General features: G+C 40.7%; 2 protein-coding genes across 8 annotated transcripts in view; one reads left to right on the top strand and one right to left on the bottom strand.

The window, feature by feature from the left end:
- Nucleotides 1–14,003, top strand: part of CLBA1 (clathrin binding box of aftiphilin containing 1) — a 39,504-nt gene extending 25,501 nt beyond the window's left edge. The window contains exon 7 of the mRNA XM_084630802.1: nucleotides 13,979–14,003. Coding sequence (XP_084486928.1) covers nucleotides 13,979–13,988 — 10 coding nt within the window. The 3' untranslated portion in view covers nucleotides 13,989–14,003. The remainder of the gene's footprint in view (nucleotides 1–13,978) is intronic.
- LOC311522001 (SERTA domain-containing protein 2-like) lies at nucleotides 1,668–27,150 on the bottom strand. 7 transcript variants are annotated; one of them, XM_084630807.1, is made up of 4 exons: nucleotides 26,972–27,150; nucleotides 23,702–23,825; nucleotides 15,840–15,869; nucleotides 1,668–4,913 (listed from the first exon to the last, which is right to left on the bottom strand). In XM_084630807.1, exon 4 carries the CDS (start codon nucleotides 4,907–4,909, stop codon nucleotides 4,058–4,060), a length of 852 nt encoding a protein of 283 aa, XP_084486933.1. In that variant the 5' UTR covers nucleotides 4,910–4,913; nucleotides 15,840–15,869; nucleotides 23,702–23,825; nucleotides 26,972–27,150; the 3' UTR covers nucleotides 1,668–4,057. The 7 variants fall into 7 exon arrangements, with proteins under 7 accessions (XP_084486933.1, XP_084486932.1, XP_084486934.1 ...); XM_084630806.1 differs by lacking the exon at nucleotides 23,702–23,825; XM_084630808.1 differs by lacking the exon at nucleotides 15,840–15,869.

The following is a 27,150-nucleotide window of genomic DNA, read 5'->3' on the forward strand; positions in this document are numbered from 1 at the left end:
CCCAGTATGCAGAGGTACCTTGCAGACTGCAGAGCTGGGCTCTGCACCAGTTCCTGGAAGGCCACTTCAGAGTGGGGAGATGTTGCCAGTATGTTGGCAGACTCAGCTCAAACTCCTGTAGATTAAGTACATGCAGATCTCAAGGTCTATTCCAGCTAGAGGCTGCCTTGCTCATTACAGACCGCCATCTGCCCCAGTGAGCAGTGGCTAGATGTCTGGCAGTAGCCACTGAGGCAAGGTTGGTTTAGAGGATTAGGGGTTCCCCTAGGAGGGGAGACCCAGAGCATGGGGGCACTGCTGGGGCAGAACCCTGTGGTAAAGGGCACTGGGGTCTGGGAGGGACAAGGGTGCCTGAGGCAGGTGAGCCACCAGCCTACAGAGGGCGCTCCAGGCTGGAATCAAGCTAATTCACACAACAACCAGCAGGAGGCGCTGCACCGGCGAGCATCACTTCGCTACACTTACCCTGATATGAAATGTTCTGTATCTGCAAGACAACTTACACAGTCAACATTTCTAAGGCACAGCATACACTAACATATCTCAACTCACCAATAAGAAGTTACTCTTAACGTATTTTTAAAGCTCATTTAAAGATATATTCCCCATCAATGGGGTCTGTTCTCCCATTGGATGACAGCTACTTCCACTAATGCTGCGTTAAGAGCACTATTCGTCCCCATACACAGATGGGAGCCTCAGATCTCGGTTGTATTTCCCACCAAGAAAACTGCATCTGACCTTGTTTCCTGCAAACAAAGTTGAAAACTGCTGTACTCTTGTGTAGACGGGGGAAACTACATTTCATACTTGTAGGAAAGTGATGTTTGACTATCAACAGCAGTGAGGCTTTTCCCAGCACACTGACTTGGGAGAAATTGCCATGCCCAACTACCACTGTTCTGTAGAGAAGTGGCTTTAGAGAGATGGGGTCTGGGTGTGAAGAGATATGCAAGTTTGCTTATTAAACTGATTCCCAAAAGCAGCCTGTTAGGAAAGCATTTATTTTGCATCTTCATTAGTTCAATGAAGAAAATACTGGCAAGGTCAGTAAATTTGTTACACTCATACTGGAAACTTCTTGAAATTATGTCTAAATTGAAAAGTTACTGCATTTTTCCTAAACACCTGCATAGACCTCACTATCTAGACTCTGATTTTATTTTACACTGAATTAAAATTAACTTGTGCATAATTAAAAATGAAAAAACTTTCTTTTTACACAAAATACCATATCACCCCCCCCAAAGCATTACATATCAGTTTATGGTTTTAGCACTGGGATACTAAGCAACCAGTTAAGAATTACAGTTTAGTGGCAAGAGCTCTGTGACCAACAGAAAGAGTGAAGTTTCATCCACTGTATGCAACAATTTGTATGAATTACCAAGAAGTGTATTAAAAAATTAGTTTACAGCAATTGCATGTGAGGTTAATTCCCCCCAACATCTTAAGTTTCTGCAGAGCAGGGTGGTGAATATGGTGGGAACATATTAAAGTTAACGATTTGCTACGTGATATGAATGCAATACTAATCAAAAGGGTGGTATTTACTGCACTGTCAAATTCCACATTTGCAAATGCAAACAAGAAATTAGACACAATTTTTATTTCTGTGACCAAAATTAAAAATATCTTTAACCACAATTCTGCTTCATCACAGTGCGGAATATTTCAAGGATTTATTGAGGCATATCTTTACATACAAAAGTAGAGATTGAGGAAAAGCCAGAGTAGTCTATACAAAATACAGTCTGTGTACATTCTGAAGCTGTACCTTCTCAGTAGCTGTTTATACATTTTTCAAACTGATCCCTTACCCAATGATTTAGAATGTTTTATACCATCAGAATTTCTAGATTGTAAGAACCATTAACATTGAGCGCATATATTTATACCCTTCAATTGTCAATCCAGATGGCTGAAAGAATGTGACCTAAACTGGGTTTGCACAGTTTTGAGGGACAGACTAACCGAGGAACTCACATGGTCTGAAATAGAGATCTTAGCATAGGATAACCGACGCTGCAGGGTATTTAAGACTAAAAATCCCAGGTGAAATACTGGCCCATCTGAAGTTAACGGCAAAACTCCCATTGTTCTGCAAGACCAGGACTTCACCCCTTGTTTTTGAGATGCAACACTTAGGGCACATTTTCTTGCTCTTCATAATTCTTTTCAGATACTGCACCCACAAAAAAGTTAAAGAACAAATGGAACAAAAGCAAACATCTTTTAAAAACACTGAGTGGTGTTAGGGGAGAGCTAAGCAGTGATCTGAGCAAAAGACACTGAAGTGAACATGAGCGAGTTCATACTAAAAAAAATGAGTGAAAATTATCTTTATCCAAAATGGAGACATTATTGCTGCTACACTTCTGCTACTGGCTGAAAAAGGGAATGACATGGGAAATGGTGACACTGTGAAATGAACTATAGATGCTTTTAAAGCTCTCTACAGACTTTTTTTGTCCTAAATATACTGCAGCGTTAACAGCTATATTGAAACAGTTTTACAGTTTCAAGGGAAAACAAGCGTTGTGTAGTTTAGAAAGCAACTCCAGAAGTTAATGAAGACCCCAGTCTGAGGGAAAAATTATTTCCCACTATCACATGGAGAAACAGTTCTCACTACAAACCTCATCTTCAATTAATAATTTAAAGAAAAACCCACCAAACCCTTCTGTTGCATATCTGAAACAGAAATTCTTTCAGCACACTTAGGCCCCAGTCCTGCAACTGCATCGGAATGAGCTGACCCCCGAGCTTTCACAAGATAGTACTTAAGTCATCAGCAGTGACTCACCACATTTACAAGAACATTTCAGGAGTATTCAGAACAGTAAATGTTAGTACTATAAGAAATGCTCAACTCATTTCTTAAAAGGATACAGAGACACTGGCTCTTCAGGTACCTTTCCCAACGTGCTACTTTACAAATTTAAATTTAAAGCATTTCTTTCTGCATCATCTGTGCAAATGTGTATCTGTAAGTATTATTGCACATTAAAAAAAGCTTTGTAGTGAAAACAGGACTGAAAACATGGCATTCTCCAAACAGAACAAAAAGCTATCTGTACAGTAAATGCTAATTTAAAGAATGCCAAGATTTAAAATCTAAGCACATAATACTGACAAAATGTTAAATTGGACAATATACATAAATTACATTTGCAAATACTTGTAGAAATTTTAAACATTTAATACTCTTAATTTCACAAATCAGCTAGATCACTGTCAAACAAAGGATCTAATTAATGGATTAAAAAATGTCCCCCCCACCCCACCAGAAAAATACCATTGAGAAACAAAAAGGAAAAGAGAAACAACCTGCAATCTTAGACAAAGCACTGGAAAGAGTCAAAGCATTTCAGCTTATAGAGGTAGTACTAGCCACATCCAGCTAGAAATACATTATATTTGTACTATGATGAAACAACGTAGTAAAATGTAGAAAGACTATAAAATTTACAAAAATAAATAGTTTTGAATGCTTTAGAAAATGCAAGATACTTCACTGACAAGTGTCTTGAGTCTGCTTTTCCAACCAAATGGAAGTGACATTTGTTTTAATATTTTTAAAATATACCTATATCTCTAGTAATGCTGATGGATTTGCACAATCAAAATATGCAACTCCAATGTATGCCAACTTGGCATGTATTTTAATATTAAAAATAAAATCTAGGCTTCATAAGAGACTCCCATATGAAATTCACTTTGTATGTAAATTCTTCTGAAATTAAAAATTGCACATAAACATTTATTCAAAGGGGGTGAGGGGTGGCGGGTAAGGATATGTGCATGTTTTTATGTCAATACACACACATGCACCCCCAGAAGGAAAAAGAGGATTGCACAATTTCTCAAATAAATAATTTCATTTTAAAAACTGCCACTTTTTTGATTTTAACTGAGACATTTTAAGAACTACTTGTGGACAATTGTGTTTTGTTTTAAAAGAAATTCCTTGCAGCTTTCCCAGCCAGTGGCTTTATCCTCAAACCAATGTTAAGTGGCAGTACGGAAAGTATCTTTGGTTAAAAAAAAATAAATATCAAGATCCAACAAGAATTTCCATGATATGGTCCAACTCACTCAAATCTGTTCTACATATTGGAATATTGTTTGCTGAGGAAGAATTGCAAGATGGGAAGCTTTTCAATGTTTCTTCTGTAGCAGCAGCAGGTGGTCTAGGTGCTATTAGTGGGGGAGAGCAGAAGTCTGAATCATACATTGAAGTGTCAATATCTTCAAAGATGTCATCTATAGCCAAATCTTTTAAGTAACTGGTTGAATTCGAAATTTCAAAGGAACCAAATACACATTCTGCTCCCTTCAAATCTTGTCTATCATCTTCTAGTTTTAGACATGTGTTTTCTGGAGACTTCGGCTCATCATCTCCAGCTGGAACCAAAGACGTAGGTGGACTTATATCTTCCATGAAGTCCAAATCCTTCAGAATAGATGAAATGGCAGATGACATGTCATCATCTGAAACCATCAGCAGGCTATTTTCAATTGGGCCTTCTGCAGACCACGAGTTACAACAGTTAGACTCTTGCTGGTTACTACCTGAAGGCAAATGTAAAGAAATTCCAGATGAATCAATTCCTGGGTAGCTGTGAGGATTGGGAGCAATGCCATTGCATACATTAATTGGCTGCTGGCTACTCTCTTGTCTCATTTCCTCCTGAATTTGCCTTACTGTGTTGGCTATGAGCACAGAACGGTGTAAGTTTGGTTCCACCAGCATTTTGTAAGTTTGTAGTTTAGTGAGGCACATATTCAGCACTAACTGCCTCTTAAGTGGATAGGGCAGATTTCGACTGGAATCAAAGGCACTTGAGAGACCAGCCACGTTCTCCTCATAGTCACTCAGCTTGCGTTTTAGGCCTCTCCCCAACATGAACCTGCAAAAGAAAAATTCTAGTCAATCTTTTATACTTTTAATTAAGCATCACTGGAAAACACCACACTTTTGCAAAAGCTACATGTTAGGATATAGATATTCAGGCCTGTCTGTAAAGGGCTATACTCTAAGAATTTAGGTGTATTCTTATCACTTGGCTAGTGATAGAGGTATAAAAGAAAGAATCAAAACCACTGTCTGCCAGTGTAAGGGCCTTCTCTTACTGTGACAGTTTGTGGCCCTGTGCTTAGGCTCAGGCCTTTGGCTAAGCAGCAGAGGCAGCCATAAGCTGGGAAGCGAACGGTCACATCCTCACATTCCAAACTAGTCACATTGAAATAAGGTGCTATTGGGCTGTTCGGCACTATCAGGACAGGATTGTATTCCTATCACCTCCAGAGAAAGGGAAGTGCCTAGAAAATGTAAAAGGAAACTTAGTTTGATAGCATCCTGTCTGGCAAGAACTCACTTATCAATAGCTGGGATGTGAAATCCTCACTTCTGTATTGTCTTGTCATTATAGTTCCCACTTTGCTGTTGTTTGTCTGTATAATCTCTGTCTGGTTCTGTGATTGTTCCTGTCTGCTGTATAATTAATTTTGCTGGGTGTAAACTAATTGAGGTGGTGGGATATAATTGGTTACATAATCATGTTACAATATGTTAGGATTGGTTAGTTAAATTTCAGGAAAATGATTGGTTAAGGTATAGCTAAGCAGAACTCAAGTTTTACTATATAATCTGTAGTCAATAAGGAAGTGACGGGGTGTGGGTGGGCATGTGGGTGTGTGAGATGGGAACAGGGAATGGGGGTAAGAAAATTGGAATCATGTTTTGCTAAAGGGGGAGATGGGAACAGGGAATGGGAGTAAGGAAGATGGAATCATGTTTGGCTAAGGGTAGGAATGGGATCAGGGACACAGGTGTAAGGCTCTGTGGTGTCAGAGCTGGGAAGGAGGATACTAAGGAAGGAAACTGGAATCATGCTTGCTGGAAGTTCACCCCAATAAACATCGAATTGTTTGCACCTTTGGACTTTGGGTATTGTTGCTCTCTGTTCATGTGAGAAGGACCAGGGAAGTAAGTGGGGGAAGGAATAAGCCCCCTAACACTACATCCCTAACAGTGGGCAGTGGGGATAACGGAGACAGTTTATCTAAGTTAATCAATGCTAATGAGAGCTGATCACACATAGCTATTAAAAAGGGAGCATACCCTCTCTTTGCCAGAATTATTTCTATTGAGAAAGATGTACTGTTTTCCCAACTAGATTCCCTAATAATCCTTACAATTTTAGATTGGAGAAAAAAAAATTTCAGCTATTTAATCATGAGATGTAAATTGTATTTAACAATAGAGAAAACTACAAAAAATTACATCAACAGGACCATAGTGAGGCTCAGGATGGATAAAAGTTAATTTAAAAAAACCCAACCTCCCCAAGTTTTTTGGATAAAATGCTTTTTGAGGAAATAGGGATTATAAATTCGAATTCTATAGTATGAGATAATATATTCATGTAATGCTTAAGAAAAGTTTGGTAAATGAGTTCCAATAGTTCATGGATTAGGGGTTCCACAGGCTTCTGTATAGATTATTTAGGTTAATCTTTCTATCTACCCAGTGGGACTCAGTGCTCAGTCTAGAAGATACCATCAGAGATGTTTAGTTTTGCAGTTCTCAAACTGTGGGTGTGTCTCTCCAGAGGTAACATGCTTGTTAACAGCAAAAGTGTTTTTAAAATAAATATATAAAGGAGAGAAATGACAGATCTCAACTCTGTACACAAATTTGCAGCCGGACAATAGAGTCAATCCCTTACCTCTCTCTAAAAGTGCAAAGTTTCAGAACGTTCAGTGAACAGAAGATTTTTGGGGTGGAATAGATCTGGACAAGGAGAAAGTCCAGAGATAAATGTGAGAAGAGAGGAACATATGCTTGTTTTTTAAAACTATTATAGGTTTGCTGTTGAAGAAAAAATCCACAATGCTTAACACTGTTGTTTTAGTTAAATAAAACAATTTAAATGCCTGTCTGGTGATGTTCTCCTCCTAATACAGCCTGGAAGGAAAATCCTCCAAATATTAATGATTAACCTGCTGAATGGGAGATATTTATGAAGTCATTGGGAGGTGAACTATCTGCTTCAATTACCTTTGGTAAATGAAAACCAATCAATCATTCACTTTCTGATATAGCTGTAAAACTAATCTGAAAAGTTTTCAAAATAAATTACTGTTTAAAAATGTATAGTGTGTACCTTCTAAAAATGAAACCTACATCTACCTCTGAGTTGTGAAGAATATGTATTAAGGTTATACCAACCAACAAGAATGCACTTTTACGTAGAAAACCATGATTAAATAGAGGGTCTTCCTGACTAGTGATTTAAATCAAATCCAACCTATTGAAGCTTTTTATAGCTGCAGAACTTCTTAATTGAACATTTTGTAGGCTTACTAGGCCAAGTATTTTGGAATAGAGCTCACAGTCCTTTCAAGCTAGAAAGACAGAATTATAGAGGAATTCAATAAAGATAGGAAAAAGGGTCACAGCTATCCTGCCAAGTAAACAGAGGTTCATTACTATAACTGCCCTAGCTATATGGAATATTTCAGAATTTGCATTATATTATTTACTTGTTAGTGGACAATATAGTTAAAATTGCTAAACAGGTTTCATTAACCTTTATTTTTATATGGTCAGAACTTTCTAAAAATATACCTTGCAAGCAGAAATTTCCTTTCCTGAATTCCCCTCCTCTCCCAACTGGAACACACAGCTGCCCCAGTTGAATTCAGCACAGTCCCTCCCTGTGCCATGAAACTTACAAGATGGATTTTGAGACTTAGGACATACAGGTAGTAGCTCTCACTGAGTAGATCAGCCACTAGGTAGGGTAATATAATAAAGTTGCGAGGAATAGAAAATTAGCTACTACACTCCCACAATAGAAAACCGTATTCAGTCAGTGTTTGAGACACAAGGTGGGTGAGGCAATGTTTTTTATTGGCCCTGCTTCTGTTGGTGAGAGACTAGCTTTCGAGCTTACACATAGCTATTCTTCAGCCCAGACCTGAAGAAGAGCTCTGTGTAAGCTCTAGTATCCTGGGACTGACATGGCTACAACATTTCAGTCAGTGTTCATATGTAGATGTGCTCCCTACATATGTACATGTGAAGTGCACCCCATTTAATGTATGCCAGTAAGCACCAGTGAGCCCAAAGGGCTTAAACGTGTTTAAATTCCTTCATAAATGCAAACTTCTCAATGGATGTTGTCAGCACTTATGTTGCCTTAAGATATTACACCAGGGATTTCAAGCCATTTATGTGTGGATGCGACTAAATAGTCAGACAATTTAAAAGTACAGGCAGTGAAAAGGCAGCAGTGAAGGGGTCCAGATATGCCAGGCAAGGGAATTTGGCTGCAGGACAGCCCCTTTCCATTGCTGGTCAAGAATCCTGCCAGTCATTGCACCAAACAGTGCAATTTTTGATTTATGGTTAAACAACTTTTCTGGGGACTTCAACACTCCAGACTACTCTCTAACTCCAAGAACAAAAAACAAACGAGAAGCCTACAGTCTCACTTAATGAACTAAGTGGGGAGTAGAACGCATCATGCAGTTTCATTCCCAAATGGAAATAGAGCACGTAGAAGCTTATTGAAGACCCTTAAGGGGGAAAAACAAGCCTGCTGCTTCTCAGTGACCTTACTAGAGAAGGTAAGTGGAATTGCATGGCACCAGAGATGACAACTGCAGGCTCCCGTGGGCTCTCGCTTGTAGATGATCCCACAGATGTTAAGGCCTTGAAAACAGAGGTATCCATCTTGGACTCCCCAGCTAAGTTCCCTACATGCTGCTGGGCCACACAGCAGCCTATTTATCGCTCAGGGAACCCACCCATATTTAGCATGCAAACACTCAAGGGAACCTGCCCGGGGACCTGCTGCAGCTGGGGTGCCCCTCTCCCCAACTTAACCCAGCCCCCAACCTACCGCTGCAGCCCTCCAGCCCCAACTATGCTGCAGCCCAGGTGTCCCTCCCATGGCTTGGCTCCACCCTGGACCTGCAGGGGCTGGGGGAGGGGCGCCTATCCTGTGGCCCTTGCCCTGGAGCTGCCACAGCAGGGAGAGGCGCCTCTCTCTCTCTTCTCCCTTACCCCCACTGCTGTAGGGAAGAGAGCGCTAGGGAGAAGTTCTCACCCCGGCGTAGCCCCAGAGCACCCTCCTGCACCCCTCATCCCATGCCCCACCCCAGAGGCCCCCCCGCCAACCCTCTGCCCCAGTCCTAAGCCCCCTCCCACACTCCAAACCCCTTGGCAGCACCCCCACCATATGAGTTTTGTTATGTGCACCGACCGATTGGCTATAGTGGTGCACATAAAATTCATTCTGCACATGGGTGGGAAAAATTAGAGAAAACACTGCTCCACAGCGTAGGTATGCAGCTCTTCCCCCCTCCCACCCCAAACAGCCCACCTACACACAGCACCCAGAATTCAGTCTTCCTCTCAAAACTGTTCCATAACTGCCAACATTTATATGAAACCCCATAAATTCCTGGATCTGTTCTTACTTCTCAAAACAGATTTTTCACAGATTTATAGATTCCAAAGCCAGAAGGGACCACTGTGATAATCTCTTCTGATCTCCTGAATAACACCAGCCAGAAAGCTTCCCTGAAGTGATGCCTAGAGAATATCTTAGAAAAAAATCCAATCTTGGTTTAAAGATTGCCAGTGATCTGGAATCCACCACAACCCTTGATAAATTGTTCCTCTGGTTAGTTACCCCTCACTGTTAAATTACTTTTTACTTGAAGGGGAAAGTAAACTTTGTACTCTGGACTATTTCAGCCTCATAGCTCTAAACATACTAGGAATTTTGTACTGCATGTGTAAAAAAGTTACTTTTCCATTTCTGGTGGGAGAAGAGAACATGCAGTAGTCCTTGGTAAGAACTAATTGCAAAGTTTCAGCTTGAGAAATTCAGCAGCGAGTACACTTCATAAAATCTTACACCAGAAAAGTCCTCCCTCTACCCTTTCATCTCAAAAAGTGAATAGATTTTGCTCCATACTCTCTCCTTCAGCCCCCTCTCCCCAAATTCACCTACAGCCTGAGAACACATACAGAAAATTGTATCTAAAGATTTTCAGAAAGCTAAAAAGGGAGGTAATGTTTTATAATGAAAGTCTCAACATAACACTAACTATAAAATTTATAAACAGCACATTTTGCTATAAACAGACAATTTCTCACATTTACAGCACGCAAATGGAGAGTCAAACTGTGGCAGACAACACCACAGAAATGCCTGCAAATAAATCAGAGACAAGGTGGGTGAGGTAATATCTTTTATTGGACCAACTTCTGTTGGGGGCGGGGGGGCGGCTTTCCAGCTACGCAGAGCAGGTCTGGGAAAGGTAGTGTCACAGCTAAATACAAGATCAAACAAATAGATTAGTATATGTAGTTAGCACATATTCTAAGAGACCACTCAAGGTGAAGTAGCCCATTAATACCCTTTTAGTCATAAGACAAAAAGGGCAGTTAGTGGGTTACGATTGTTGTAATAAGCCATAAATCCGGTCATTATTCAGCCCATGATTTTTAGCGTCTAGCACAAGTTATGAGCCTGGGAGCTGAAATTCATCTTTTGAAAGTGTTGTGCAGGTTTCTTTTGATGAGGACAGATAGGAACACCATCTCACAAAGCGCTCTCTCTATACCGGACCTGTCTTTTATTATGTTCCTATGAGAATTCATTTAACAGTATAGGATTGTCTGGTTTCACCCACACAGTTGTTATTGGGGCCTTTAGTGCACTGGATGAGGTACACCACGTGTTGTGATAGGCATGTGAAGGACCCATGGATCTTGGAAGGTGTGTTGTGGAGAGTTGTTGATCATTGTAGAAGTGGAGGTATGTCTGCAAGTTTTGTGTCTGTTGTTCTAACAGGGCCTGATGCTGCTTTGAGTTGGTGTGTCCTGGTCTGTGGGGAGCCTGCTTCCGATGGTGATCTTGGAGAGGTCGGGGGGTTGTATGAAGGCCAGAAAAAGGGGTTCAGGGAAGATTTATTTCAGGATGGGGTCTCCATTGAGTATGGGTGGTAGTAGTTTGATGATACCCGAGATGGGTTCCAGTGTTGAGTGGTAGGTGACAACTAGGGTTGTGCGGTCAGAGGGGGTTTTATTTCTGTATTGAAGCCGGTTCTCTTGGAGTATTTGGGTGCCCTGTTCCATGATGTGAGCTACTTTTCTGGCAGAGTGTCCTTGTTTGGTCAAAGTGGTTTTGAGTGCGCTAATGTGTATTCTGAACTTTCTCCTCAGAGCATATTTTGTGGTATCTGGATGCCTGGCTGTAGATAAATTTCTTGGTGCATTTGGGGTAGTTACTGTATCTATGAAGATAGGTGTACTGATCCATGGGTTTCTTGAATGTAGTTGTCTGTAAGGTTCCATTGTTGAAGCTGATTGTGGTGTCCAGGAATTTGATGTTAGTGTGGGAGCATACCAGAGACAGTTTAATGGATGGGTGGTGGTGGTTGAAATTGTGGTGGGAATTAGAAGGAATTTTAAGTAATCTGTCCAGAGGACGAAAAATATCATTGAGGTGTCCTCAGAATATCCTTGGTTCTGTGGTGCATTTACCCAGAAATTCTTCTTCAAGGTCCCATGAGGAGGATGGCATACTGGGGAGCCATGCTAGCACCTATGGTTGTTCCAATTGTTAGACAAAGTGTTCGTTGTTGAATGTAAAATTGTTATGGCTGACCATGAAATGGAGGAGTTTGGCAAAACAATGTAGTGGATATCTGAGGGTTGTCCACTGTCTTGTAAATATTTGAGGCAGACAGCTATGTAGTCATTATGGGGGATGTAGATGTATAGGAAAGTGAAATGCATAGTGGCATGGATGGTGTTCCGAGGGAGGCTGTTAATGGTGCAGTGTTTGGACACTTCACCTGGAATGAACCTCAGAATATGTGTTTACTACTTATGCTAAACTATCTGTTCAATCTTGTATTTAGTTGTGACACCTTAAGTACCTTTCCCAGACCTGAGGAAGAGCTGTGTGTAGCTGAAAAGCTTGTCTCTCACCTCACACACTTTGTGTCTCTAACATCCTGGGACTGACACAGCTACAACAACTCTGCATACTATAAATAAATCAGTCAGATGTGACTTGCCCATCCTTTAGACTTTTTGGTAAGGTATGGGAATTTGTAAATGCTACTCCCTAACAATAGATAAGAATAGTCAATTAATTGTAAATCAAAAAATCAATATTCAATGCCTACATCAACACAGATTAGGGTGGGAAGAAGTTTGAAATGTTAACAGCAGATATTCAAGGAAGCCCCTTTGATGCTGGATATTAGTTATTTTTTTATTTTTTATAGTCACTGTTGGTGCATCATCTTAAGACCTGCAAAAGGAAAATAAAAAATGTGAAGTGCATGGGACAGTTACAGTCTTAATAGCTTTACCTAATAGCTTTCTTTGACAAGGTAACAAGCCTTGCGGATAGGGGGAAGCAGTAGATATGGTATATCTTCACTTTAGTAAGGCTTCTGATACTGTCTCACATGACCTTCAAACAAATTAGGGAATATAGCCTAGATGGAGCTACTATAAGGTGGGTGCATAACTCATTGGAAAACCATTCCCAGGGAGTAATCACCACAGTCAAACTGTAAGGGCATACTGAGTGGGATCCCACAGGGATTGTTCTTGGGTCCAGTTCTGTTCAATATATTCATAAATGATTTAGATAATGGCATAGAGAGTACATTTATAAAGTTTGTGGACAATACCAAGTTGGGAGGAGTTGCAAGTGTTTTGGAGGATAGGATTAAAATTCAAGATGATCTGGACAAACTGGAGAAATGGTCTGAAGTAAAGAGGATGAAATTCTATAAGGACAAATGCAAAGTACTCCACTTAGGAAAGAACAATCAATTGCATGCACACAAAAAAAAGGGAAATGACACCTAGGAAGGAGTACTGCAGAAAGGGATCTGGGGATTATAGTGGATCACAAGCTAAATGTGAGTCAACAGTAACAGTGTGGCAAACCAAAGCCAACATCATTCTGGGATGTATTAGCAGGAGTGTTGTAAGCAAGACACTAGAAGTAATTCTTCCATTCTATTTCATGCTAAGGCCTCAGCGGGAATAGTGTGTCCACTTCTGGGCACCACATTTCAGGAAAGATGTGGGACAAATTGGAGAAAGTCCAGGGAAGAGCAACAAAAATGACTCAAGGTCTAGACAACATGACCTATGAGGAAAGATTGAAAAACTGGGTTTGTTTAGTCTTGAGAAGACGGGGGGAGCAGGCAGGTGGCATGATCACAGTTTTCAAGTACATAAAAGGTTTTTTACAGGGAGGAGGGAGAAAAATTCTTCTCCTTAAATTCTGAGGGTAGGACAAGAAGCAATGGGCTTAAATTGCAGCAAGGGAGGTTTAGGTTGGACATTAGGAAAAAACCCTGACAGGAATTTTTAAGCACTGGAACAAATTACCTAGGGGGGTGGTAGAATCCTACCTCTTCCTGTCCCTGCTCCACCCCCGCCCCTCCTCTTCCCACACCCTTCCTTAAACGTGCCCCGTCCCCGCTCCTCCCCTTCCCTTCTTGTGCCTCCTGTACACCGTGGAACAGCTGTTCAGCAGTGTGCAGGAGGTGCTAGGAGGGAGGGGGAGGAGTTGATCAGCAGGGCCAATGGCCCTGGACATGACTCGTGGATCCCCTGGAGTACCCTCACAGACCCCCCGGGGTCCATGGACCCCACTTTGAGAAACCCTGGTCTAACTGTTCTTAAAAACCTCCAAACACCTTTCTGGAATGGTCTAATTATTACTTAGTCCTGCCTTGAATGCAGAGGACTGGACTAGGTGATCTACTGAGGCCCCTTCCAGTCCTATACTTTGATTCTATGAAGTGGCTCAAAACAACAATGCCTAGATATTAACCAGTCCTACTACTATACACATTTAAAAAAAACAAGCAGTTCTATATTTGAGTTAAGCGTATTTTTTCTACTCGGTTGCAGGGACAACTGATTACTGTAGCGAGAACACAGCGTGGCTAACACTCAGCTATAATATGCAGTTCTGAGAAAAGAAAAACTAAAGGACTTCAGTTTCTGCTGAAGACATTGGTAAAGCCTGGACCTGGTTTTGCCCATACAACTGGAAAGGGTTTACTCCCAGACTCAACACAAAAACACAGAACGTTAAACAATCAAATTAGAAATCCACTGGCAGATTAATGCCAGATCCTTACCACGCAAGGATCCAAGCCCAGCACAAGGCAGAAGGCCTCCCAACTTCCCTTTCATGTGAGTACTGCGTACAACCAGCAGTAGTCCAGCTGACTACTTTAGCAGACAGTCCATTACCACACATTTTCCATTAAGACAACCTGCTGCTAGATTTCTGGGTAGAGGGGGATGGCAGGAAGAAAGCCCCCCTTCACCACAGAGAATGATCCCATCTCAGATTTTCAGAACATATTGCAGGCCTTCCGATGCATCCATCTGCCTGGACCATAACATTATTTAGCGTGTGCAGAGTCGTCTAGCCAAGCCATGGCATCTTCAGTAGCATGATGCAGTTCTTCTAGGCCACCGCTGAACCTAGTCAGCAGGCATTATGTGAGAAAACCTGGATTTGTGCAGGAAATAGCCCAACTTGATTGTCATGCACATTGTGTAAAGAGTTGTCACTTTGGATGGGCTATCACCAGCAGGAGAGTGAATTTGTGTGGGGGGTGGAGGGTGAGAAAACCTGGATTTGTGCTGGAAATGGCCCACCTGATGATCACTTTAGATAAGCTATTACCAGCAGGACAGTGGGGTGGGAGGAGGTATTGGTTCATATTCTCTGTGTATATATAAAGTCTGCTGCAGTTTCCACGATATGCATCTGATGAAGTGAGCTGTAGCTCACGAAAGCTTATGCTCTAATAAATTGGTTAGTCTCTAAGGTGCCACAAGTACTCATCTTCTGTGTTGCGTCATAGCTGAACTGAACTGGACCATAACTGAAGAGTGCTGTCTCCTCTAAGGTAACAGGATGCAAGAGATGGAGCAGCACTCAGGAACAACTGAGGGTGGGGAGCAGATGGGGAAGGAGTGGGGGGGAAGCCAGGAAGGTGAGAAAGGAATGAAAGTGAGACTCCTACATCAATATACACAGATACAGACTTTAGGATGTTCCTGTAGGAAATCAAATTTGCCATTCAAAATGAAGTTTTAAGTTACATGTGGGGCTAGTAGTTCTATCTATTGTTAAGTTGCCTAATACTTTCCATTACAAAGATGTTGCTTTCAGTTGGTTTTAACTTTGCCAAACTTCAACTATCTGGGTGGAAGTTTTTCACAGAAATAGTTCAATTGTTTCAAAGAACAAGACTAGAGACTATACTGAGCAAATCACCTAAATCAAACTTTTTAAAAGTGGTCATTAATTGTCTCTCTCTTTTTCTGGATGCTCAACTTAAGACATCTGGAGTCCGATTTACAGAAATGCTGAGTTCTTAACTGTAGATCAAGTCTATAGAAAATGTGCTTTGAACATATAAAATGCAAAAATAATGTGAAATACTCAAAAATCAGAGCCTACATAATCTCAAATTGGACAACCAAAATTAGAATACTCTGGCAATTTGGGGCACAATCTTTGTGGGGGGAAATCTATTTTATGAATAATGTCACTACCCCATCCCATGGGAGCATTGTGAAAGTAATTTAATTAATGTTTGCAAAGCAGCCATCTGCTACAGTTAAGAGTGTCATAGAAAAGCCATGAGAAAATATCTAATTCTGCAATCAGTGCAGGGTTTAGATAATGTGCAGCAAAATGGCCTGGAACCACATGCTGAACAAGGATAAAAAATATTGAATAGCTTACCCATTCAGGGAGCGTCATCCATCCTGCACACTGAATGAAAAAAACAGTATCTTAATACATATGTAAAAGAGGGCCAAATTAAGGTTGTACAGGAAACCTAAATCTAGCATTTCCTAACTTTTGAATGTTTGACTTCACAACCTTCAAGTTATTTTAATGTAATTTTTCTGCAATACATATTTAGGCTTCATTGTCAATCCAGGAACCTTTATATGTCTAATCAATTTCACTAATATAGGTAAATGCTAATCCCTACATTCTCTCTCAGAGAGGTGCATGGTGTTTTAGTTAATGCAAACCTATCCGCTTTAGGTAGGAGACACTCAGCTAAATTCCAGCTCAGGGCGCTGAAACTTTCAGAGACATGGGCATTAAAAACCTTAAAGTTGCATGAAACAGTTTTATATAGTTTGTTTTAACTTTTCATTTCACAGTGTGCCTATCACACTAAAAACTCCAACACACCAACACACACATGCATTAATGCCCTCCCTTACCTCCCCCCACAATAGGTAAACAAAATAAGTTCTACCTCTTTAATACTAGCTGTTCTAGAAATGTTTAAGAATAATACAGTTAGTCACTGTAGCTTTCTAAACATTAGACTTAAAACTCTTTAGTACATGAAGAGGACTGAGAGCAAAGCAAATTTGTTTTTAATCAAATCTATTTCTAAATCCATAGAAGGGGTGAGACTTTTAGAATACCTAGTCTTATTTGCAGCAGCCTTAACTGTGCCTGTTTAATGTGGCTGTCTGCCTAACTGCACTAATGCTGCAAGTCTGTTTTTAGAAGCTAGATAATTTTATAAGTATGGAAATTTTAAAGATGATGATAAAACCAAAGCAGCTTGCTATAACTCTGCAGCTAACATTTCCACTAGTAACCATGATACTACTGTCATTTTACACTTCAATTCTGTGTCAAATACACTCTAATGTTGACCTACAAAAGACATGAAGCCCCTCTTACCAAATAAACCACATTTTATCAGGCCTTTTGCTTTACTTTCTAGTATAAAATAATTTGTCAAATTGTCACAAGAGTATATTTTTAACAGCTGCTCCAGGTTTCTATGGGTAACTTAACTTTTAAGAGAACTGTAATTTTTTTCAGGTACTTTTTTTGTACTGCTCCATTACACAGCATGGAACTATGACCACGTTGTTTAATTTTGTAATCCACTTCCCACTATAATTTTTGGAACAGACGAAGAACCAACCTCTATCAATTCCATACCCAGATAATCCTGTGTTACTGCTCTCCAGTTGTCAGTCCTTTCAAACAGCTGACAGAACTGTACAATCTGGTCAACAGAGAAGCACAAACTGGACATGCTAGAATTGTAGGAGGAGCTTCTGGAAACTGCTGTGAAGTGTATCCTTGCTTTAGCCTAATTCCAGGAAGCTACTCAACACTCAAAAATAGGGCCCTAGCAAAATGATTGTGTGCGTACCGATTTCAAAATTGTACTGTAAATATACAAAGTGAGCACAGACTAAAGCCTATGTCAACATAAACCTGAGATTTGTACTTATCCAGTTAGAAATGAAAGGACAAGTTATCTATAAAAACTAGAACACATTTTAGAAAATAATTTAGGGTCTCCATTGGAGACCCTGGTCATCATGCACACAAGAACAATTAAAAATAGGGAATTCTACACTTATGTATTTTGGGTACTGTCCTCACATCTACTTAACCAAAGTTAGCATACAATGTGAACCAACATTGAGTTATAGGTCATTTATCATGGAAAGCTTACATTAAGAGTTTTGAAAGCCTAATTGCTTCTTGACCATTAACAAATCAAAAGCAGCTTCCTTTTCACTGTTAAGAGGGCCAAACACTCCCATCCATGTCAATAAGGAGAGAGGAGCTCACATCCACAGATCCAGTCTGGAGTAGGTGCTGGCTGAGCAGCATGCTTCTCACTTAAGCCCCATGGTAGCTCCACAGGAATTTTGCCCCTTTGGGTTGGGAGAAAGCAACCATGGGCCACAATTCTAAACTGTACTCAAGTATGAAGGAAGTGGGAGGAGACAGGGAGGCATGTCACTGATCAACCATCAGCAAAGAATGCCAAATGGGAAGCCTGGTTAGAGCAGGCAGCGATGCAAAAGAAACACTCCAGGCTCTCAAATGTTAACCTTGAGAAGCCTGTGGCAGATTATACAAGTGCTACAATTTTAGAGGAAGACACCAGCTCCATCTGTCACAGGGACTGATGCTGCAGAGCAGCTGCTCCTGACATGTGGTGAGGAAGCGCAGCTGGACACAGCCGCAGGAGGAAAGCAGTGAATGACTGAGTTAGAATCTCCCATTACTTCTGCTTGGGCAAGCCCACTTCCTTGTTTCCTCTTTCTACACCTTTCATAAAACATCCTACTAGATGTATGCAACACTGTTAAACTTTGAAACTTGCACCACATGCAGTTCTAACGAGAGAAAGCATCCAAGAAAGTGAATTTATAGAATTTATTACTGTATACGTGTGCACACTTTTCCTTCTCATGAACAACACCCAGCACTGGAGCTAACTGGTATTTATTTGCTGTTACAGTTTCATGCTGATGAACACAATCTCGAAGGAAGCATTTGGCCTGCATTATGCAGGTGGTCAGACTGGCTGATCACAATGGGTCCTTCTGACTTTAGAATCTGACTTGGCTTTGTTGGATCTCCTGGTGCTTTTCTTTCTGCACAGGTGAGGGGTTACTTTTACAATCATTTTTACTGTACTTATGCCTGTTTAAGGGCATATCTATGCTACAAAATTAAGTCTACTTAAGTTAGGTCCACTTACACCATCACAGTAATTAAATCAGGTCTTTGTGTCCACACCACGCTCCTTCTGTCGGTGGTGCATGTCCTCACCAGAAGCACTTGCACCAACTTTAGTGGGGCCTTATGGGGCAATGACAACCGGAGCCCCAATGCCCTGGGCCAACAGCCGGAGTCCCGGGGCTGACAGGGCACCATCTGTCAAAGGCAGCAACAGGCGATGTAAGCAACACAGTGTCTACACAGACACTGTGTCGACCTAACTACACCAACCTAAACGCTACCCCTCTCATGGAGGTGGAGTTATTAGGTCGGCGTAGCGGGCGAGTTAATCGGTGGGCGGAACATTGCAGCATAGACATTTACACAGTTAGGTTGACGTAAGACAGCTAATGTCAACCTAACTCTAATGTAGACCAGGCTTAAGTCGGGTATACTACCTTGTGGAAATAGCCACAACATTCATGTTTGCCCTTCTTATTTCCAAGTCTTAATAAAGTAGAATAACTATACCAAGAAAGTCAAAATCAGAAATGTAGAGCTGGAAGGGACCCTGAAAAGTCATCAGGTCCAGCCCCCCATGCTGACACAGGATCCAAGTAAACTTAGACCCTCCCTCACCGGTGTTCATCCAATACCTTCTTAAAAACTTCTAGTGATGGGGATTACACAAGCTCTCTTGGAAGCCTAATCCAGAGTTTAACTACTCTTACATTTGGAAAGTTTGCCTAATATCTAATTTAAACCTCCCTTGCTGCAGATTAAGTCCCTTACTTCTTGGCCTACCTTCAGCAGATATGGAGAACACCTGATCAGTCTTCTTTGTAACGGCCCCTAATATATTTGAATACTGATCAGATCCTCCCTCAATCTTTTTTCCCCCCCTCAGGACGCAACAGGCCAATTTTTTTTTTAAACCTTTTCTCATAGGAAAGGTTTCTAAGCCTTTTATTGATTTTGTTGCTCTCCTCTGGACTCTCTCCAATCTGTACACATTTTTCTTGGTGTATGGTACCCAGAACTGGACACAGTACTCCAACTGAGGCCTCAGCAGTGCCGAGCATATTAGAACAATTACCTCCAGGTTTTACATACAAACGCCTGCTAATACACCCCAGAATTATATTAGCTTTATTCACAACTGCATCATGTTGTTGACTCATTCAGATACGGCATATAGTTTGACTGATATGCTTTCAAAATGTCAGATTTTAGAGTGCCCATATGACTGTATGAGGCACTTAAGATAAAAAACCTAAAAGACAAGTCTCACTGCCCCAAACTTACAACATAAGTGACAGACTTGATAGACAAGAGGATAGGGCAAGAAAGGGCACAGGTTATGGAGATTTTACACGATGACCCAGTTTAAGTTCTCATACTTCTTTTTTGTAAAGACTCATTTAACGTAGGCAATACTAGAGAAGTGAGATTTTAGCAATAATTTGAATTAGGTGAGGGTTAAGGGCTTGAATAGATTCTGAAAGAGTGGTGTTCCAAGCACTAGGAACAACATAGAAGGAGATATGGAGACAGAGACATAGAGGTACCTACAGTAAGTCAGCAAATTAACAGTGGGCATCTAGAAAGGAAGTTTGTTGTAGGTGACTTTTAGAAATAGTTATAATTCAGAACCAAATTGTGCATACAGCTAGTATATGTAACTGTGTGAACTTGTCATCCTCATCTTTTCTCCTTCCTGCCTACTATTTGCCACTTACCTATCAATATGTGGTACTTTTCTGGCTCCCATCACTGTAGTATCTGAGCATGACAATCTTTAATGTATTAACTAATGTACTTGTTGCATCCAGTCTTAGACGGTAAACATCCAAGGGTAAGGGAGCATATCTACCCACATTCTATCTCAGCACCTAGCACAGTAAGGTCCCGACAACTGGCGGCTGAGTATTCCTGCAATGGCTCCTCCCTCCCTTCCCCCCTGTAAAGAGAGACAAGAGCAGCAAAGAGGTAGAGAAGCTAGTGTTGTTAATGGAGCAGAGATCAAGGGACAAAACAGAAGTGACCAGGCTGGACATTAGGAATGGATTTACACTGACAACCCAAAATAGCTTACATAACACAGCAAGGCATGATTGGATAATCACAACTAGTGCCCTGCTAGCCAAGGTTCCTGAGGATTTTACAGTTCAACTCAGGTTTCTATTAACAATGGGGCTGGGTCATTTTATGAAGTGAGACAAGAAGGATTCAACATATTATACTAAATGATAAGCTATGACTCTAGCCTTATGGACAGAATGAGACTTACTTAAAAGCATTTTGCTTTTTATTTTAGCTAACCGGTATGAGATGAGATAGGAGGTATGCATGTCTGAAATGGTTTAAAGAGGAATATTGACACATACTGCCTTGAATCTTTGTTACTTCCAAAAATCTAAGCTCTTGTGCAGTGAAGTTATTTACTGGAGCTAGAATCCAAAAGGAAATAGCTCCTCAAAAAGGGAAACAGATAATGTGAAGTGATTTTAGAACAGGACATATTTTTGGTCCCCAAATACTGACAGATGCTTCATATAACTTTTAATAGTAATAGCGGGACTTATCTGAACACAACAACAAGAGATTGTTAAGATTTTCATAAACTACAAACAAGGACAATCCACCTTCCAAACAATGTTTTTAATATAGAAGCAAGAGTCTAAAGAGCACTAAATGAAATAAACGGAGAAACGACAGCCTTGATAAAGCACAGGACTGGGAGTTTGGAATCCTCAGTTCTATTTCGTAACTTCTCTGCATTAGTTTCACTATCTGTAGACACAGGATAATTCAGACTTTCACAGGAGTGTTACAAAGCTAAACTAGTGTTTGTAAAGTACTAAGGTCCTTTGGATAGAAAGTGCTACTCAAGTGAAAAGTTTTACCTTCATCTAAAAATAAGAGGTGAAAAGGAAAAGTATAGCAATAAAGATTATGCTAAGACTTTCTACACTTAAAAGGTACGTCATTCACAAATCATTTTTTGTAAAGCAACGCTAATCAGTTTTCTGTGTACAGAAAACGAACAGCTGTTCACTTACTGCTCCTTATTAGTTTTGGTATTTCATTCTGGGAAAGAAGCAGCTCTGTCAGGATTTGTATTTTTACCTGCTAAAACAGCATGGTGTTATGTCTCTGCGACTGCTTATAGCAACAAACAAGAAGTACTCTTAGCATCTAACATCTATCACTAGAGTCACTTGCAGGAGAGTGTAATGAGGTAGCATGGCTTTTTAAAAAAAAAAAAAAAAAAAAAAAGACATAACCATCTTTTAAAAATGTTGTGCCCAAACTTGTGTCATCTGTGTGTATGATTCCACTTTCAGATGTGAACCCTGCAAGTATGTACCCTTAGTATATAAAATGTTGCAGCAGCTACATTTCAGCTGAGATTTTGGGTGAAGGGTTTCAGCAGGAAGAAGGGGAGGGCTGTCATTTAAGCTAAGGCATAACAGAACAGTTCAGCTGAACCAAACATGATCAAAAGTTAGTAAATCTAGAAACTGCAGCAAAAGTTTAATTAAATTTTAACTTTTTAACTGTGGTTCACCAAAGCAAAATACAGCTGGATTGACAAACTAATTAAAAGATCAGCAGATTTGATGTAATGCCTATTACCAGTTTTTCTTACTTGATAGAAAACAGTTGGAAAAAACCTGCTCCTTCTTCAAGTCACTTATCTACTGAAGATGCAAAACTATTGCATGTGATCACACATGTAAAACTACAGACAGAAACTGCATATAAGTTTCAGTGATCCAGATGAAAACCCATTGTCAAGAGAATTCAGATTATTCAGAATGATGAAATGCTAGTATGTGGATTTGGCAGAGAATCAGAGAAGTTTCCACCACCAAAATAAATAAATGCAACTGATCGGAGGGGTGGAGAAGGAAGCATATGGCCTTATGTATGAGGAGAAACATTTCAATATTTCACATAATTCACTAAAGTGCATTAAAACATTTGATCCGGCCAAACTGGGATTCATTCTTTTAATCACACCCAAGATCTCATGGTAGAGCAGCATATATCAGAAATACTGCCTCACAAGAGAGCGCAGTAATAACATAACATAGGTATGTCCACAGTACCAAACACAAACAACAACAACAAACCTCAGAACCTGGGTCTACAGACTTGGGCTCACATTACATAGCTAAAAATAGCAGTGTACATGTTTGTAGTCATGCTGGAGCTTGGGCTCTGAAACTAAGCAAGAGAGTTGAGTTTCTGAGCCCAAGGGGGAACATCTACATTGCTATTTTTACTGCTCTAGGGCAGTGATTCTCAAGCAGGGGTATGTAAAGGTTTCCGGGGGGTACATCAACTCACCTACATATTTGCCTAGTTTTCCAACAGGCTACACAAAAACACTAGGGAAGTCAATACAAACTAAAATTTCATACAATGACTTGCACACACCGCTCTATATATTATCCACTGTCATGTAAGTACAATGTTTGTATTCCAATCTATTTGTTTTATATGGTAAAAATGAGAAAGTAAGTAATTTTTCAGTAAGTGTGCTGTGATACTTTTGTATTCTTATGTCTGATTTTCTAAGCAAGTAGTTTTTAAGTGAGGTGAAACCTGGGGGTACGAAAGAAATCAGACTCCTGAAAGGTGTACCATCGTCTGGAAAGGTTGAGAGCCACTGCTCTAGTGTGAGCTGGAGTCTGTAGTCCTGGACAGTTTATTTTTATTTTTTTGCACTGTAGACTTACCCCATAAGGCCTCCAATTCCTGCAGCTGAAGCCAACGAGCATGCACCATGGAGCTCACTGCAGGATTTGGGCCCTAGTTATTAAAACCCAGAAAAATGGGGTCTTATGCAAACAATTTATTGTAACACTATAATGTTTAACCGAACAGAAACCTCACATAAAACATGCTATTCAAAGCAAATAATCTGAAGATTTTACGTTATCCACTAAGCGTAAAGAAGCCCACTGTCATTTTGGACTGTTGATTTTACCACAAAAAGTTATTCAGAAGCTGGATATTAAGAGTCTAGCTACAAGCATAACAGAAACTGTGCAGGTAAAAATAAGATTTCACAGAAAAAACATTACCTTTACAAGAGCTAGAAAGGTAGGAAGATTCTAGATTTTGTTTAAAGCGCATTCATCCGAAATGGTGTTGAACTATACAACTGTGATAACAGCCCAAGTCATCCGCTTCAGTAGAATGATGCAACTTTAGGACAGAATTATAAAAATGTTCTATTACTATGACATAGTATATTAAGACTTTGTTTTGTAAAACAAAGACAAACCGGCATGAAATTTCAGACAACTTTCTTAAACTGACATTTTAGATAGTCAGTGCTAATAGGACAACTATAAAACTGAAAAACCTGAATTGATATAAGAGTCAAAATTAAGTTCATCCGATGCCTTGGGCTCATACTTTAAAATTCTAATTTATATTTTGTCAGCAGATGTTAAATGGTAATCACCTTCCATAATTAAACATGACACAAAGAAAACTGACCACGAAGTACCAGTTTCAGCTATATTAATTTTGCATCATCTCATCCAACATGCTGCAACAAATTGCTCTCTTTCAGAGGATTTCTAATATGACCATAAAGACAACAGGCAGACCAAGTTAAGTAAATTTTTTTGAACAACATACATTTTCAAAACTGATTGTTATCTACTGGGAGATGACATTAGGCATCCAGATTTGGATTTTCTTAAGTTTTAGTTTAATGAAAATATTTTTCACAGTAATTACCCAAATTTCCTCATCTTCAGTACATATGAGGCCACTAGGGAATACAGTGAACTGACCTGAGCCATAAATTTGCAAAACACCACACAACATAGTATTATTTTCATCATATCCAGAGAGCACAGTGTGCACGGTTCGTCAGTGCACAACAGAAACTGCAACTTGGTGGCTGAAGTTCAAGTGATGCTAGTGGACTAGGCGAAGGCTTGAGGGTGTAGTAAAAGGGATTGTTCAGCCTCCACTGAGGTTCACAAACTGGGTGCTCTGATAGTCTCATTTATTCTTGGGAGCAGATCCTCTGCTGATGTAAGTTGTCATAATTCCATTGACTTCGGCTATCTGCCCCCTGGAATCCCATGTGCTGTTGGTAGCAGAGTGCTTTTTCAGCCTGTGGCTGTAATGTTTCTTCAAACTTGGACCTAGCCACAGAAGTCTGTCTATTTAGAAAATTCGGCACTAGAGTAAATATCAACACTATATGTAGTTGAAAACATATTCCTTTGTAATCAAGCACTAGCTTTTCAGTTCAAAATCTTCATTTCAACAATCATACTTAATTATTCATAAACCAATATTTTTGTTGTTATCTGTAAGTACATTTAACTTAGTAATTAGTTCTAATATTCTATTAACAGAGAACACCTTACTTTATTAGCATCTGGCAACAGAGAGCTCTGTAAAACGTATGGGTTTGTTTGCCTTTCCACCTCAAAATTCCACCACACAGGACCAGCTGGTAAAAAGAGAAGTAATAATCCAGCAGGAGGATACCCTCCATTTGAGGCTGCCAATTTGACCGAACAGTAAGACAACTATTCAGATACAACTCCCTACTACACACATAAATTGGCTTTTTGAAGGTCTGCGCCATTCTTGACAAGAAATTAAAATAGGTTGCTTAAAAACAACTAGAGAGTTGTTTTTAACATTGGGTAGGCGTTTAACATTAAAAGGCATGACTAGTTTTTTTGTTTTAAAAAAGCACTAACATGGTTGATAGGCCATGCTTATGCTCAAATAAATTTGTTAATCTCTAAGGTGCCACAAGTACTCCTCATAGTCTTTATAGTCTTTCACTCTGGAAACACGAGTGTGCACACTCATGTCAGAATGGATTTTAGTTTCAAACTTGAGATTAATAAAAAGTTTTCATAATGCAACAGTGATTTTTAACAAAAGTGAAAAATATGTAATGTCCTTTAAAATTTGATCTCTGGTTGGAAAGACTGTTGGAATTCAAGATGTATTGATCTTAATGTCTTTACATACAGACCTTAAAGAGGATTAGCTAATTGGAAAAAGGATCTTTTTCCTAACTACAACTCATTTTCATGCTCTAAGCCACCAGTTTACCATTCTTAGTTCATTTCACACTGGTATGCAATGAGAGACAGTACAAAATACCAAAAAGACTATCAAACACAAGTGGCCTATATACTAGAAAGCATTCATTTTTAGCATATGCTGGGAACCTAACTGCTTATTCTGTAAATAGTTACCAGTTTTATAGACTATAAAAATATATTCCTCTTTTTTCTGTCCCCCTCCAACTCTATGTTCATTCTTTCAGTACCAATTTGTTTGTGGTCCACTTTTAACTTAAAAACACTGTAGTATCTATTTTTTTATATTATTTCAACTCAGTTGAACTCAATTTAGTGCCCACAGAATTGAGAGATCTAACACTTGGCTGAATCGGATATAAAAGAAAAAGCCACCATGCAAGCTTCTCATATAGCTCTGTGAAGGCACCTCAATTCTAAATGGCTGCAGCCTCTCTCAATAAGTTCCAGCCCTATCTTGAGCAGAAATTATTGCTCACGCTTGTTAGTGCGGCAAATTTGCAATATTCATATAAGAGACTAGGATGAGAAGTAAGTATGAGCCATCTGCTGGAAACTGAGGCAAACTTGGGAGCTTATAAAATAGACACGAGAAGACATACGACAAAGGTGCAAGCAGTTATGTAGCGGCTGCAACTAGCATTTTTCAGAAGGCTAAATAATTGCAAATGATAGAGCACACACAGACGGGGACCAAGAAAGTCTCTTCCCTGCCGCCATCCCTACAGCTACTATAGCAAATACACCATTTATAATAAAGCCCAGGGGAGCCTGCCACCATCTGGCCTTCGTGAAAAGGGACTAGACAAGTTGGGTACTTCCTGAAATCGGCTGCCTGTGCCGCCCCCAGCAGCAATGAGCAGCAGTAAAACCAAAGATAACCTTGGGCTTCCTGAACTGTGAAAAGTTCCTCTCCTCCCCGACTTCCAGAGATTCCAGCCAGGCTAATTATAACTGCTCTGAGCGCTTCAGCCCAGCCCCGACTGAATATCGCCCGCCAGGTGTCCCCTCCCAGAGGGTCCTGCCCGCAGCCAGCCCGGTTCCCACCCGCCCGAGTCCCTGCAAGCAGCCAGCCAGTCACCCAGCCCCCCCGCAGGTCCCAGCCCCACCCCGCAGCCATCCACCCAGGTCCTCCCCGCCCACAGATCAGGTCCCCCCCCCCGCCCCCCACTCCCTCCCTCCCTCCCTCCAAGTCCCCCCGCACGGCACCTCTCCCCCGCGCCCGGCCTCTGCTCAGTCGCCCCGCTCCAGCCGGTCCCTCACCTGGGAGAAGAGCGAGCGGGGCCGCCCGCTCCTTCGCAGGCTGCTCTGCCCTCCCCAGCCAGCCGGGCGGGCGGGCTCCCTCAGCGGGGCTGGGACTCGGACGCCTTCCAGGAGGAGGCGAGCGCCACCCCCGCCGGGCCGCGGCCACCTCAGCTCCTCCCCTCCGCACGCAGCACCGC

This window comes from Lepidochelys olivacea (genome assembly GCF_965140295.1).
Source record: "Lepidochelys olivacea isolate rLepOli2 genome assembly, chromosome: 6".
Lineage (NCBI taxonomy): Eukaryota > Metazoa > Chordata > Testudines > Cheloniidae > Lepidochelys > Lepidochelys olivacea.